The sequence below is a fragment of the Mirounga angustirostris genome, unplaced genomic scaffold, assembly GCF_029215605.1.
Source record: "Mirounga angustirostris isolate CCGP_5_RB_7025 unplaced genomic scaffold, mMirAng1.0.hap1 SCAF_2, whole genome shotgun sequence".
NCBI lineage: Eukaryota > Metazoa > Chordata > Mammalia > Carnivora > Phocidae > Mirounga > Mirounga angustirostris.
Window position 1 is genome coordinate 32,384,039 of NW_026991710.1, and position 16,684 is coordinate 32,400,722.

General features: G+C 37.9%; 1 protein-coding gene across 8 annotated transcripts in view; it reads left to right on the plus strand.

Moving 5' to 3' along the window:
- The window catches only part of KLHL5 (kelch like family member 5), a 90,302-nt gene that overhangs the window by 58,646 nt on the left and 14,972 nt on the right, over positions 1 to 16,684 (plus strand). For 7 of the 8 annotated variants that reach the window (XR_008506611.2, XR_008506612.2, XM_064584379.1 and 4 more), the window contains 3 exons: positions 6,112 to 6,336; positions 11,287 to 11,449; positions 15,069 to 15,281. Coding sequence is in view for 6 of the 8 variants with exons in the window: in XM_064584379.1 (XP_064440449.1) it covers positions 6,112 to 6,336; positions 11,287 to 11,449; positions 15,069 to 15,281 (601 nt within the window). In the remaining 2 variants the exon portion in view is untranslated. The remainder of the gene's footprint in view (positions 1 to 6,111; positions 6,337 to 11,286; positions 11,450 to 15,068; positions 15,282 to 16,684) is intronic. The other variant, XM_064584378.1, reaches the window with a different exon arrangement.

Consider the following 16,684-nt stretch of genomic DNA (forward strand, 5'->3'; position numbering starts at 1 on the left):
GATCACTACAGCTTTATAATATAACTTGAAGTCTGGAATTGTGATGGCTCCAGCTTTGCTTTTCTTTTTCAAGGTTGCTTTGGCTATTTGGAGTCTTTTGTGGTTCCATACAAATTTTAGGATTGTTTGTTCTAGTTCTGTGAAAAATGCTGTTGGTATTTTGAGAGGAATTGCATTAAATATATAGATTGCTGGGGTGCCTGGCTGGCTCAGTCAGTAGAGCATGTGACTCTTGATCATGGGGTTGTGAGTTCAAGCCCTACATTGGGCATAGAGCTTACTTAAAAATAGCTAGATAGATAGGAGCACCTTAATGGCTCAGTCAGTTAAGTGTCCGACTCTTGCTCTGAGCTCAGGTCTTGATCTCAGGGTCATGAGTTCAAGCCCCGTGTTGGGCTCCATGCTGGATGTGAAGCCTACTTAAAAAAACAAATAGATAGATAGATAGATTGACAGATAGATATGTAGCTTGCTTTGGGTAGTGTGGACATTTTACAATATTTGGTCTTCCAATCCATAAGCATGGAATGTCTTTCCATTTCTTTGTGTCATCTTCAATTTCTTTCAGCAGTGTTTTATAGTTTTCAGAGTACAGGTCTTTCACCTCTTAGGTTAGGATTATTCCTAGGTATTCTTAATATTTTTGGTGTAATTATAAATAGGATTGTTTTCTTAATTTCTCTTTCTCTGCTTCATTATTGGTGTCTAGAAATGCAATAGATTTCTATAGATTGATTTTATATCATGTTACTGCATATGTTTATCACTTCTAACAATTTTGTAGTGCAGTCTTTTGGGTTTTCTATATATAGTATCATGTCATCTGCAAATAGTGGAACTTTTGCTTCTTCTTTACCAATTTGGATGCCTTTTATTTCTTTCTGTTGTCTGATTGTTGTGGCTAGGACTTCCAGTTTTATGTTGAATAAAAGTGGTGAGAGTGGACATCCTTGTTTTGTTCCTGACCTTAGGGCAAAGGCTTTCAGTTTTTCCCCATTGAGGATGATGTTAGCTATGGCCTTTATTGTGTTGAGGTATGTTCCCTCTAAACCTACTTTGTTGAGGGTTTTTAACATGAATGAATATTGTACTCTGTCATATACTTTTTCTACGTCTATTGAAATGATCATGGGGCACCTGGGTGGCTCAGTCAGTTAAGTGTCTGACTCTTGATTTTGGCTCAGGTCATGGTCTCAGGGTCGTGAGATTGACCCTACATCAGGCTCCACCCTGGGCATGGAGCCTGCTTGAGATTCTCTCTCTCCCTCTCTCTCCTCCACCCCCTGCTCACTCACGCTCACTCTCTCTCTCTCTCTAAAAAAAAAAGAAAGAAAGAAAAGAAATGATCATGTGGTTCTTATCCTTTGTCTTATTGATGCAATGTATCATGTTGGTTGATTTGTGAATATTGAACCACCCTTAGAACCCAGGAATCCCACTTGATCATGGCGAATGATTTTTTTTTTTTTTAATGTATTGTTGTATTCAATTTGCTAGTATTTTGTTGAGAATTTTTGCATCTTTGTTCATCAGGGATATTGACCTGTAGTTCTTTTTTTTTTTTTTTTTTTTTTGTGGTGCTGGCTTTGTCTGGTTTTGGTATCAGAAGAATGCTGGCCTCATAGAATAAATTTGGAAGTTTTCCTTTTTCTATTTTTTTGAATAGTTTGAGAAAAATAGGTATTAACTCTTCTTTTTTTTTTTTAAGATTTTATTTATTTGACAGAGACACAGTGAGAAAGGGAACCCAAGCAGGGGGAGTGGGAGAGAGAAGCAGGCCTCCCGCTGAGCAGGGAGCCCGATGCAGGGCTCCATCCCAGAACTCTGGGATCACGACCTGAGCTGAAGGCAGATGGTTAACGACTGGGCCACCCAGACGCCCCGGTATTAACTCTCCTTTAAATGTTTGGTAGAATTCTCCTTTGAAGCCATCTGGTCCAGGACTTTTGTTTGTTAGGAGTTTTTTGATTGCTGATTCAGTTTCTTTGCTAGTTATCAGTCTGTTCAAATTTTGTATTTCTTCCTGTTTCAGTTTTGGTAGTTTATATGTTTCTAGGAATTTATCCATTTCTTCTAGGTTGTCCAATTTGTTGGTATATAGTTTTTCATAATATTCTCTTATAATTGCTTATATTTCTGTGGTGTTGGTTGCTACTTCTACATTCTCATTTGTGATTTTACTTATTTGTGTCCTCTCTCTTTTCTTTTGGATAAGTCTAGCTAGAGACTTACCAATTTTATTGTTTGTTTTTTTGTTTTTTCAAAGAATGATCTCCTGGTTTTATTGATCTGTTCTATTGTTTTTGGGGTTTTTGTTTTGTTTTGTTTTTAGTTTCTATATCATTTATTTCTGCTCTAGTCTTTATTATTTCCTTCCTTCTGCTGATTTTAGGTTTTCTTTGTTGTTCTTTTTCTAGCTTCTTTAGGTGTAAGCTTAGGTGTTTTGAGATTTTTCTTGTAGGCTTATATTGCTATAAACTACCCTCTTAGAATCACTTTTGTTGTGTCCCAAAGGTTTTAAAACATTGTGTTTTCATTTTCTTTTGTTTCCATGTATTTTTAAATTTCTTCTTTTATTTCCTCGTTGACCCATTCATTGTTTAGTTAGCATGTTATTTAACCTCCATGTATTTGTGGTATTTCCAGATTTTTTTTTTGTGGTTGACTTCTAGTTTCAAAGTATTGTGGTCAGAAAAGATTCATGGTATGACTTCAGTCTTTTTAAATTTTTTGAGACTTGTTTTGTGGCCTAACATGTGATCTATTCTGGAGAATGTTCCATGTGCACTTGAAAAAAATGTATATTCTATTGTTTTAGGATGAAATGTTCTGAATATAACTGTTAAATCCATCTAGTCCAGTATGTCATCCAAAGCCATTGTTTCCTTGTTCATTTTCTGTTTAGGTGATCTGTCCATTGATATAAGTGGGGTATTAAAGTCCCCTACTATTATTGTGTTATCACTTACGTCCTTTATGTTTGTTATTGTTTTATGTATTTGGGTGCTCCCATGTTGCATGCATAAATGTTTACAATTGTTATTTTTTTTGTTGGATTGTCCCCTTTATTATTATATAATGTCCTTCTTTGTCTCTTCTTACAATCTTTGTTTTAAAGTCTGTTTTTTCTGATATAAGTATTGCTACTCCAGCTTTATTTGACATGCATTTGCATGATAAATGTTTTTCCATCCCTCACTTTCAATCTGCAGGTGTCTTTAGGTCAAAAATGAGTTTCTTGTAAGTAGCATACAGCTGGGTCTTGTTTTTTTATCCATTCTGTCACACTATGTCTTTTGATTGTCTTTTGATTTAGTCCATTTACATTCAAAGTAATTACTGACAGATATGTATTTATTGACATTTTATTACTCGTTTTGTGGTTGTTTCTGGAGATTTTCTCTGATCCCTTCTTGTCTTTCTCTCTTTCATGGTTTACTGGTTTTCTTTAGTGATATTTGGATTGTTTTCTCTTTATTTCTTGCATATTTATTAGTGTTTTTTGATTTGTGGTTACCATGAGGTTTGTATATAACCTCTTCTGGATATAGCAGTCTATATTAAGTTGATGGTTATTTAAGTTTGGACCCATTCATTTCTTTTCTCCTCCACACATTTTAGGTATATGGTGTCATATTTTACATCCTTTTATTTTGTGAGTTCCTTGACTGACTTTTTACAGAAATATTCTTTTTACTGCTTTTGTGTTTCCTACCTTCATACTGTCTTTTTGATCATTCCTTTCTACCAAATAGTCCCCTTTAATATTTCTCACAGGGCTGGGTTTAGTGGTCATGAACTCCTTTAGTTTTTGTTTGTCTAGGAAACTCTTTATCTCTCCTTCTATTCTGTATGATAGCCTTGCTGGATAGATATTGTTGGTTGCAGATTTTTCCCATTCGGCACTTTGAATATGTCATGCCACTCCTTTCTGGCATGGTAAGTTTCGGCTGAAAAATCTGCTGCTGCTAGCCTTATGGGGTTTCCTTGTATGTAACCGCCTTCTTTTGTCTTGCTGCTTTTAATATTTTTTTCTTTATCACTATATGTTGCCATTTTATTTTTTTTTAAGATTTTTTTTATTTATTTGACAGAGAGAGAGAGCGCGCACAAACAGGGAGAGCAGCAGGAAGAGGGAGAGGGAAAAGCAGGCTCCCCTTAGAGCAGGGAGCCCAATGCAGGGCTAGGTCCCACGACCCTGGGATCATGACCTGAGCTGAAAGCAGATGCCCAACCGACTAAGCCACCCAGGTGCCCCTATTTTGCCATTTTAATTACAATATGTTTTGGGGTGGATCTGCTTTTGTTGATTTTGTTGCGGGGGTTCTCTGTGTTTCTGGATCTGGATATCTGTTTCCTTCCCCAGATTAGGGAGGTTTTCAGCTATTATTTCTTCAAATAAATTCTCTGTCACCTTTCTGTCTCTTCTTCTGGGACTCCTATAATACAAATGTTAATTATGTTTGATGGAGTCACTGAGTTCCCTAAGTTTATTCTCAGTCTCACTGATGTCCTCCACTCCTTTCTCAAGTCCAGTGAGTATCCTTCTGATCACTGCTTTAAATTCTCCATCAGGCATGTCACTTATATCTGTTTTGCTTAGATCTCCACCTGTGGCCTCGTCCTGTTCTTTCTTTTGGGTCAAATTCCTCTGTCTTCTCATTTTGTCTAAGTCTCTATGTTTTGTCTAAGTCACCCTGTTTTTCTGTGTTTAGAAAGTCAGCTATATCTCCGTTCTTGAGGGTAATGGCTCTATGAAGAAGAGGTCTTATAGTGCCCTGCAGTGTAGTGTCCCCTGTTCCCTCGGGCCTGGTGCTTCAAGGAGTATCTCCAGCGTGTGCTGTGTGTGCTCTGCTATTGTGGCCTGGCCACTTTATGCTTCAGACCAGTTGTCTGCAGAGGCTCTCTTTGCTTGTTGTGGGCAGTGTTTGGTCCCTGGCCTGAACGTGGTGCATTTTAACTAGGTGTGCTGTGGTCCGCTTGTGAAATGAGACCTGTCACCACTGCCACTGGAACTGAGTCCTCACAAAACTCCTCAGTTGGCAGACATGGTGTTGGCAGGGTTTTGGGCTGGTCTTCTGGGGAAGGGGCCTGCTGTGCTGGGACTAAGACAAGTGTGACTGTGAAGGGCAGTTCCACTGGAGTTTGGGGGAACAGGGCTTGGTGTAAGCAAGGTAGGTGGTGAGTGTTAGCACTGCACTGGTTCCTGCAGTTAGCCCTGTGCTTATGCTGAGAAGCAGGAGGAGGGAAATGGCACCTGTCAGTTCTTTTGTTCCCAGAAGGGTCTCCATGAATGCTGCCTCCCTGAGACATGCTCTGATGGCAACTAACCTCCCCACTGCCTGCCCCAGGTGCTCTTCAGATCAATGTTTCCATGCTGTATGTCCACAGTCTTCTTCAGGAGCAGCCCCAATGTCCTCCAAGCTCTCCAAAGCCAAGCATGCTGACTTTTAAATCTCCAAACTTTAAGCCCCACTGGTTGTAAGAACTCATAAAATGCAGGCCCTCTCACTTGCCAAGCCAATTGCTAAGGGGATTCATTTTCCTCATGCACTCCCCTGTGTGCTAGTTTGTCTCCTACCCTTCTCTGAGACCATGGCTCCCTCCTCACCACATTGGCCATGATCTGTTTCTCTCCCAAGCCATGTCTCCATACTTCCGATCATCTTCTGTGTGGCCTCTTCCCTACCTTTAGTTGTGGAGTTTGTTCTGCCAGTCTTCAGATTCATTCCTGGGGTATTTAGGATTTGATAGTTATCTAGTTGTGTTCATGGGACTCTGCCACCATTTGCCTTCAAAACTACCTGCTAATTTTTTTTTACTTTGGCTTCATGACACTAATCTACCCTGCTTTTCCTCCCACTACAGGCTGTTACAAATAAACCTTTCTCACTTGACCTTTTAATATAGAGCCTTGTGTATGCCCTAGAGAATAGTAGGAGATGATGTCAGAGATAGAAGCAGGGGCCTGATCATGCAGGAGCTCACAGAAATATAATAAAAGGGTTATTGTCAATACTAATAAAATTATACTTTTATATGTATAAATTCATAAAATACTCAAACATGGTAAAGTTTTTATTTACATAACTTCTGTATATTACTATTAAGGAGCAACAAGCATTGAAAAGTATGATCTTCGTACAAATATGTGGACTCCTGTAGCAAATATGAATGGGAGGAGGCTACAGTTTGGTGTTGCAGTGTTAGATGACAAACTGTATGTGGTTGGAGGAAGAGATGGACTGAAGACTTTGAACACTGTAGAATGCTACAATCCCAAAACAAAAACCTGGAGTGTGATGCCTCCTATGTCCACCCACAGGCATGGCCTTGGTGAGTATAACTATGCAGGTTCATTCATGATATCATACATTAGGCTTCCACAGCATTTTTACAATCTACCAGGCAGAAGAAGACCACTGTGGCAGCGGCTGAGTCAGCAACAATCAGTCACCAAGCATTCCTTCACATGCTCCTTAACTGAGAAGCAGAATCAGGGCAAACAAGCATATACATAAGTGTAACAGCAACCAGCACAAGTAAAAACAAGTAATTTAAAGATTTTATTGTAGCATGATGGAGTGATAAGCCACCTTTTTAAATATGTATTCTGTGTTGACAATCACAGAATACAGTCTAACCTGATTGAAATGCTTATTTAAAAAATCTTCATCTATAACCCCTGGTTTTTAAGCAGAAGTGAATAAAAACCCAGAGAAATCTTGGGGTGGCACAGAGAATATAATGATAGCGACTTTTCATTCTTTCACTCAATAATTCACTGAACTGACGTTGATTAGCATGTACTATGTGCTGTGTTCTTTGCTCAGTAGGTATACAAAGATGAAGAAGACACTGTCTTTACTCTGAAGGAACTGATGGCTTACTCTGAGTATGGTAGAGGATAATTTAGGGTCTTGTGTCACATGACCTATTTTTTTTGATAGGAGAAAGAATAGGTGAAATAGAATTATTTGATGAGAGTAAAGCAGATGGAAATAAAATTAGATGGGGTTATCACCCAGCTTTTGCTGCATAACAAATACTCCAAAAGTCAGAGGTTTAAAACAACCGTATATTTAGCTCATGGATCTGTGGGTCCGCTGAGCCATTCTTCTGGTCCAGGCTGCCTTGGATGATTTCTGCTGGGTTTTCTCATGGATCTCCAGTGGGATGGCAGGTCAGCTAGGTGATCTCAGATAGCCTCAATCACATGTGTAGTAGTAGGCAGGTTGTTGGCCTGGGCAACAGAGACAAGTGGGCCACGTGCCTCTAATCATTCACCAGGCTAGCCAGGCTCTGTCACGTGGTGGCAGTCAGAGTTTCAAAAGCAGCAAGAGAAGGCAAGCCACAGTGCACAAAGACTTTTCAAGCTTCTGCCTGCCTCATGTTTGCTAATGTTGCACTGGCCAAAACAAGTCACGTGGGCAAGCCCAGATTCAAAAAGTAGAGAAAAAGACTATTCTTATTTATGTATATATGTATGTATGTATGTATTTATATTTATATTTATTTGAGTCTAGTTGATACACAATGTTACATTGGTTTCATGTGTACAACTGAGTGATTTGACAAGTTTATACATTACGCTGTGTTCACCACAAGTATAGCTGCCATCTGTCCCATTATACATCCCTATGTCATTATCACTGACTATATTTCTTAAGCCTCTTCTTCCCATGACCTACCCATTCCGTAACTGGAAGCCTGTTATCTCCCTGCCCATCCATTTTGCCCAGCTCTCCATCACCCTCCCCTCTGGCAACCATCAGTTTATTCTCTGTATCTTTAGTTCTGATTCTGTTCTTTATTTGTTTATTCATTTTTTATTTTATTTTTCAAAAGATTTTATTTCTATTTATTTGAGGTAGAGAGAAAATGAGAGAGCACAAGTGGGGGGCAGAAGGAGAAGCAGGCTCCCCACCGAGCAGGGAGCCCAACTCAGGACTCGATCCCAGGACCCTGGGATCATGACCTGAGCCGAAGGCAGACGCTTGCCCACCTGAGCCACCCAGGTGCCCCTGATTAATCATTTTTTAGATGCCATCTATGAATGAAATCATATGGCATTTGTCTTTCTTAGTCTGCCTTATTTTATTTAGCATAATACCCTCTAGGTCCACTCATATGTCTCAAATGGTATGATCTCAACATTTTTATAACATAATATTCCAGTGTGTGTGTGTGTGTGTGTGTGTGTGTGTGTGTGTGAAAGATACTGCATCTTTCTTATCCGTTCATCTGTTGATGGACACTACTCTTGGCGGAAGGAGCTGCAGAGTCACATTGAAAATAGGCATGCATTCAGCGATAAGAAGAATTTGTGGCCATATTGTCAATGTATCACAGTTTGGAAAAGGTTTAAATTAGTTGCAATAAAGAATTTGATAGATTGGGGTGCCTGGGTGGCTCAGTCATTGAGCATCTGCCATCGGCTCAGGTCATGATCTCAGGGTCCTGGGATCAAGCCCCTCATTGAGCTCCCTGCTCTTTGGGAAGCCTGCTTCTCCCTATGCCACTCCCCCTGCTTGTGTTCCCTCTCTCGCCATCTCTCTCTCTCTCTGTCAAAAAATAAATAAAATCTTTAAAAAAAAAAGAATTTGATAGATCGTTGTGAAAGATGAATTGAAAGATGGATGAGTAGCAATGAAGTCATAGTTCAGTTTAGATAGCATAACTTTGTACTACATTGGATTTATTAATGCTGAGCACCAGAGTAGAGGCCACCAAAAAAAAGCCAATAGCCAGTAATGAAAATTATCTAGGCATGAAGATTGGTCTGATAGTGGGTACAGCAAAAAAGATCACAGAAAAAAGTGATTCTACTATTTGCAATTAGATTTCAGTTCAAGGTGATCTTAAGTTTCAAGTTTGGTAAGGAAGTAAAACCAGAGGGCTAGGGGTAAGGTACTGAGAGGGGAGCTTAAAATTAACTATATGAGATTTAACAAAACTATAAAATATTAATCTTGAGTCCATAAGATCAACTTATTACGTAAGCACAGAATGGGAACGTATCTTAAAAGCAGCATGAATGAGGGGCATCTGGGTGGCTCAGTTGGTTAAGCAACTGCCTTCGGCTCAGGTCATAATCCTGGAGTCCCGGGATCAAGTCCCACATCAGGCTCCCTGCTCAGCAGGGAGCCTGCTTCTCCCTCTGACCCTCCCCCCTCTCATGTTCTCTCTCATTCTCTCTCTCATAAATAAAATCTTTTAAAAAAAAAAAAGCAGCATGAATGAGACTTAAAAACTTGGGTTGACCATAAAATCCAGGGTCAATAGTATGATTCACCTGCATACTTTCCCCCACCGTGGAGAAAAGAAATTTAATTTTAACTTAAGGTAAATTCTTATGGTATAGAGAATAAGAATGCCCGTGATCTTGCTGTGTTTTGTGCAGATTAGATTGTGCATAGAATACTGACATTAATTCTAGGTACCATACAAAATGCTTTATTGAAGCAAGTTCAAAGGAGAATGATCATATAATTCAAATGTCTTTTTTTTTAAGACTTTTTATTTATTTATTTGAGAAAGAGAATGAGAGAGAGAGAGAGAGCACGAGAGGGTGGAGGGTCAGAGGGAGAAGCAGACTCCCCTCCAAGCAGGGAGCCTGATGGGGGACTCAATCCTGGGACTCCAGGATCATGACCTGAGCCGAAGGCAGTCGCTTAACCAACTGAGCCACCCAGGTGCCCAGTTCAAATGTCTTCTTCAAGTTGTTTTTCTTTTTCCAAATCTTTCTGTCATTCTTGTTCTTACTTATTTACCGTATAATAAATCAATGTTATAAATTTGAACTTACAAAAGAAACTCTTTACATAGGAAACACTCCTTTTATCTCTTACATGTGAGAATTAAATAAAGATTTCATTTTGAAGAAGTGGTTCTGCTGCTAAAATTCATTTTCAAAGATATTGTTTAAGGAGTTGAACTAGATGGACCCATTAATTTTTCTTCCAGCTCTTTAATTAATTACATGCACATACATACACACATATAATTGGATATATTTTTATATATTTGGAACTATACATATGTGTGTATGTGTGTGTATCTTCTCTCAGATATCTCCATGTCTGGCTTCTTAACTTCATCCACATTTTTGTTCAAATGTCACTTTGTCCAAGAGGTCTTCCCTGACCCTCCCTATCCTTCTACTCAGTTCCATTTTTCTTATTAGCACTCATCAATACCTGAAATATATTTTGCCTGTTTCCTGACTAAAATACTAGGTCCATGATGGCAGGGCCCTTATCTGTTATCTTCTATTAAACGTTTGGCACTTAATAAAAACTAAATGTTTGTTGAATAAGGGAACTTGGTTCCGTGGTAATGAATCACACCAATAGATTGTGGTATCAAGTCTTAACTAGAATAAAATCTCATGAATTTGAACTAATAGGGGGAAAGGAATAAATACGATTTTACAAATATATCTTAAATCTGAATTATTGAAAAATCTTTTAAATACGGCAATGTATACATATTGTATAGTTTTAAATAACTTTCCACTGTTGGATCTCAAGATACTGCCTCTAAAGCTTAGTAGACCAGAGCCATAGAGCTACTTTCCCCCTCACCCACCCACCGACCAACCAAGAAGAGCTAGAAAGAAACCAGGTATCTTTACCATAGATGTTTCCTTAATTAAATTTGCATGTTTAAGGTTCATCGTACTTCCCAAAGCAATCTACCGATTCAGTGCAATGCCTATCAAAATTTCAGTGACATTTTTCAAAGAAAAAGAACAAATAATCCTAAAATTTGTATGAGGCCACAAAAAAACCAAAATCAAATCAAAACAAAAAAGAATAGCAAAGCAAACTGGAAAAAGAAGGACAAAGCGGGAGGCATCACACTCCCTGATTTCAAACCATGCTACAAAGTGATAATAACTAACACATTATGGTATTTGGCTTAAAAACAGACACATTGATTGGTGGAACAAAATAGAGAGTCTAGAAATAAACCCATGCATATGTGGTCAACTAAGTTACAACAAAGGAGCCAAGGATATACAATGGGGAAAGGACAGTCTTCAATAAATGGTACTGGGAAAACTGCATAGTCACAGGCAAAAGAATGAAAGTGGACCATTATCTTACAGCAAACACAAAAATAAACTCAAAATGGGTTAAAGACTTGAACATAAGACCTGGAACCATCAAACTCAGGTGAAAACATAGGTGGTGAATTGTATATTTAGATTTCAGTTGAAATGTGATCTTTAAGACCTAGCAGCAAATCTGGAGTCATTGCTTCTTTCCTGTCTCCTTGCAGGTGTGGCTGTATTGGAAGGTCCCATGTATGCAGTAGGAGGACATGATGGCTGGAGCTATCTGAATACAGTGGAGAGATGGGACCCTCAGGCTCGCCAGTGGAATTTTGTTGCCACTATGTCCACCCCCAGGAGCACAGTAGGTGTGGCAGTACTAAGTGGAAAGTAAGGAAATATTTAAAATTCTGTTCCAAACACAATAAGCCAAATTTACTGAGCTGTATCGTCTAACTTAAAAATATACATTAAAAAATACACAAAGTCACAGAAGAGAAAAACTTTAAGAGTGATGCAAACTTTTAAAATAGTCTCTTTTTATTGTAGTTCTAAATATAAATAACTTACCGTGTTGGGTTTTCATTCTATTGTGCAGATATTATAAATTTCAAGTTATTTTGAGTGAAGAAGTTTTATATAAATACAGTAAAAATCTGGTGGTTTATATAGCTTTCAAAGTATATAGTATTTTAAATGTACTATAGGCCCTCTCTGTGTTTTCCTAAATAATTCCTTCCATCTCTTCTATTGACTTATCTTTACTTTTACTTCTTTCTTATCTTGGTCAACTGCTGAAAACTGAAATGGATTTAGAAAGGTGCTCTCTTGGCTCTTGTCTACTCTAATTGGAGTTAACAGATTTGGACAGAACCATCACCAATAGCTCTTGGTAACTCAGAGACTAAATACATATCACAGGCCTTTCTTCCATAAAATGAAGCCCTATATGTTATTAAATAAAAGTTGTGTGTTGCATACCTTTACTCACTTAAAATGCTTTATCATCAGGGCACCTGGCTGGTTCAGATGGTTGGGTGTCTGCCTTCGGCTCAGATCATGATCCCAGGGTCCCAGGATCCAGCCCTGCGTCGGGCTCCTGGCTCAGCGGGGAGTCTGCTTCTCCCTCTGCCCCTCACCCTGCTTGTGCTCTCTCTCTCTCTTAAATGAATAAATAAAATCTTAAAAAAAAAAATGCTTTATCATCATTTCCAGAAAGGGGAAGGAATCAAAGTTAAAAGAGACTTAAAATTATTTGTAGAATTGTATTGATTGGTAAAAGAAAGTGAGAAAATATTAGTCAGATTTTTATACTTCATGACGTAAGGTCTTGGTTCCTCGGGACCTATTAGTTATGTCCTACATTTTGTTGGTTTTTAGCACTATTACAAGTGGTAAGATAGAGAAATAGAAACCCACTTTTTAAAGTGTATCTGGGGGCGCCTGGGTGGCTCAGTCGTTAAGCGTCTGCCTTCGGCTCAGGTCATGGTCCCGGGGTCCTGGGATCGAGCCCCGCGTCGGGCTCCCTGCTCTGCGGGGAGCCTGCTTCTCCCTCTCCTGCTCCCCCTGCTTGTGCTCCTGCTCTCGCTATGTCTCTCTCTGTCAAATAAATAAATAAAATCTTTAAAAATAAAATAAAAAAAGTGCATCTGATTTCCAAACCCTTCCCTTCATTTGTTTTAGCTAAAGAAAGAACTTCAAAATTTATCACTACGTATCTTCCCTCATTCTTTGGTAGCAGTCAGCCACCAAAGAATCTAGTAAATGAGAAAAAAGAGAGAAAACTAACAGTATCTTTTCAGTTTTAACCCTTCAGTTAAAATTTCTGGGATTAGTTCATTGATCTAATTCTTGTTCACTGACGTATTTCCTAGCCTAGAAATAAATATTTCTAACAGCACAAAAGCATAGCTGCCTTCTCTAAAGTCTAATTTCTAGACCTACAATAGCTTTAACTTCTAAGCATGGAAATATCTTACTTTCTCACCTTCTCTTGCTCTCTTACGAGAAATAAATATTTCAGTCTTTAGCCCATCTGAGGTACAATTTACTGAATACTGACACTGAGGCAATCAAAGAATCATATCAGAAGCTGAAGATCACTCATCTATTAATGATTAAGACATTTGATTTTGAAAGTACAGTATATCTACTTTGTGATTTTAACTGTTCTGTTGGAATATCTCCCAAGCTGGTTGTTTTGCCCCTAATCTTAACTCTCTTTTGTCCTTCATTTTAGAGACTTACCTAATGTCCTACCTAAAATACAAATAGGACCATGTCACTTTTCTGCTTAAAAGTTGTCAGTAGCTTACGTGACTAAGCCTCTTTTATGGTCTTGAATCCATGTGTGTCTGTGCGCACACACGTATGCACGCACATGTGTACATGTTTTTTAAATTATGGATGTTTTCTTTTTTTTTTTAAAGATTTTATTTATTTATTTGAGACAGAGAGAATGAGAGACAGAGAGCATGAGAGGGAGGAGGGTCAGAGGGAGAAGCAGACTCCCTGCCGAGCAGGGAGCCCGATGCGGGACTCGATCCCGGGACTCCAGGATCATGACCTGAGCCGAAGGCAGTCGCTTAACCAACTGAGCCACCCAGGCGCCCAAATTATGGATGTTTTCTAATTGTTGATGTCTTCTGATATTCTGTGATCCATATTCAAACAATTATTCTACCAAGTATTAGTTAAAAATGAGAACAGTTTAATATTAAGAACAATAAGACAAGAAAGTAGTTTTTGACAGATAAAAACTTTTAACAAAGTTTCAAATAAATTTCAAATTCAATTAATTCTATTAATATAAAGTTTAGAACAAGATATTGCACCACCCATATGTTGCTAAGATATGGTCATCTTCTCACTAAAGGACCAGTTTGAGTGGTATAGTGTACTTCACATTATGAATTAAAATGAACGAATGTCTTTAAAATATATGTATTTACCCAAATATAAATACTTAGAGTTTTAATTGGCAGATATTTGGTATAGTTCAAATATTCTTTCCTGAGGTAAGAAAAATAGTTAAATGTTAACTAAGGTATCTGTAAATTCAAAATGTGGGGACTTTTATATAAGCAATGACCTGAATTTATTACTCTTGAAAAAACTATTAGAAAAATATAATATTTTATATATATTTTAAGGTCAGAGTAAAAGACTTTTAAAATTAATGCCATATATTGATTGGTAATGAATTAAAATTTATCTACTAGGCAACATTTAGGACATTAACATACCATATTCATTTTAGATAACTTACAGCATCCTTCTCTGCAGTAATTTAAATTAATGAAGGATCACTGTTCGTATGTAATAAATATTAATTTACATACCATTGTTTCAAGCAATCCTTTTATTCTCCTGTTTCACTACTACAAGAACATCCCAGGTGACTGCTCACAGTACAGCTGCTCATTACTCTAACTGCGTCCTGGTTCTGCTTTTGACCCTGTATAAGCCTCTTAATCTCCATGAGCCTATTTCTTCACCCATGAAACAGGAATATAAATGGTTTCTCATAGCATCATTGAGATGATTAAATTAATACAGGTAAAATGTCTAGCCTGTGGTAGGTGCAGAAAAGGTTAGTTTCTTTCCTTTATAACCTAGTCCTATCTTAGCTATTTAAGAAAGAAGTCATGGTATATTTATATACCACATTTTTTCTATTCTAAGACACATTTTATGCCTCTAAGATTGTGATGCGTCTTATAATCAGTGGTGACTTGTCAGAAATAGTTATCATTGCTTCCATGTAAGTTTGTTCTTTTTTATGTATATACAGAGTGATATCTGGTATATATATATATTATACGTATATGTACATATACATATGTCATATAATTGGTAGCATATCTTCTTTCTTGATGGCACATAAATTGACAGTGTGTCTTATAATCTATGGCACCTTAAATTCAATGAAATACCATAAGAATAATCTCTTTGTCTTAATCATAATGATGGCGCTCTTTTTTATTTATTATTCTATTTGTTCTTATAGGCTTTATGCAGTTGGTGGTCGTGATGGAAGTTCTTGCCTCAAATCAGTAGAATGTTTTGATCCTCATACTAATAAATGGACACTCTGTGCACAAATGTCAAAAAGGAGAGGGGGAGTAGGAGTAACTACCTGGAATGGATTGCTGTACGCAATTGGAGGACATGATGCTCCTGCGTCCAACTTGACTTCCAGACTCTCAGACTGCGTGGAGAGGTAATTTCCTGTGAAGGAAAACTTGTCTGACCCTTCCAGACAAATTAATGACTCCTTTTTGAACACCTACCACATGCAAGGCGGTTCCTTCACAGCTTTGTAAACATTGGGTTGTCTGCTCCGGCCATCTCCTGGTCTTTCTCCTAACAGCTTACTCAGATTCTTCTCTCATCATATTACTGCCTACTTAAAATTTACCTTAGAATTAATTATATAATTTATTAATTGAGTTATATGACAAACATTTATTGTGTACATATTTTATACTGGATACTGTACCTGACAAGAAAAGGAAAGGAGCTTGACAAATTTCAGAGAGAAGGAATGGGGCTGGAGGCTAAGTAAGAGGTGAAAAGGAGAGGAACATTTCTAACACATTTTGATATAATGAGATACTATGAAATAATAAAATAAAATAAAAAACTAGTATGGCTTAAAAGGTTATACAAGTCATCCAAACTGGCCTCATGAAACTCAAGTATGGGGCCAGGTAAAGAGCCTAACATCAGTGGACGATTTGGACAATAGTTCAGGCTCCCATCTGTTATCTTTAGTCTGGTTCAAGGAATGGAGAGAATTGAATGTATTTAGGAGGTAGAGTCAATGGGAGCATGTACGAACACTCCAAAGCAGAAAGAGATATGGTTCATTCAGAAAACTGAAAGGTGGCCACTGTGTCTGGGGAACAGAGAATGAGGGAGACAGTGACAGGAAAGGAGGCGGACTAGGGTGGAGATGGGGGCAGAACACGTGGAGTCTTAAGGATTCTGGATTTTAAAGAGCAATGGGAAGTTGATAAGTGTGTGGGTGTGTGTGTGTGCGTGCATGCTCATGTTTTATTTAATGATACATGATTGGAAGAAAGATAAAAAGTGAAATGCAGGTTTGATGACAATGAGTGCTTTCTATTTAATAATAAGGAGGGTCGGCTTGTTGTCTTTTGAGAAAGCAGGAAAGATATACTTACATTTCACCTGTCTTAGGGAGACTGCGCTTGCTGCATGTTATACTCCAGGAAAGGAATATGGAACTCTTTGTACACTTTACCCCATAAGTTACAGGCTCACCGCAGTACTGCACCCAATGAAAAATTGTTCATTTTTGTGCAAGACATATTAGAAGCAATAGATGTATTAGAGCATGATGTATCTGCTCTTAGATAGACAACTTTGGGCTGTTCTAGTTAATATATTTCATGAAAGGAACAAGAAGGTTCAAAAGTGGATAGCTTTAATGATTACATCTGTAAGCCATCTTACATAGAGTTTCGTGTATTGATTTCCTCAGATTTTCAGTAGGCAATCGAAAATCTTAAAGCAGTTTTCAGTATTTACTTTAGCTCTTTTGGATAGTTTAAGTGTTATGGATTTACTAAATGAATCCATAATATTGTAAGTAAAAGC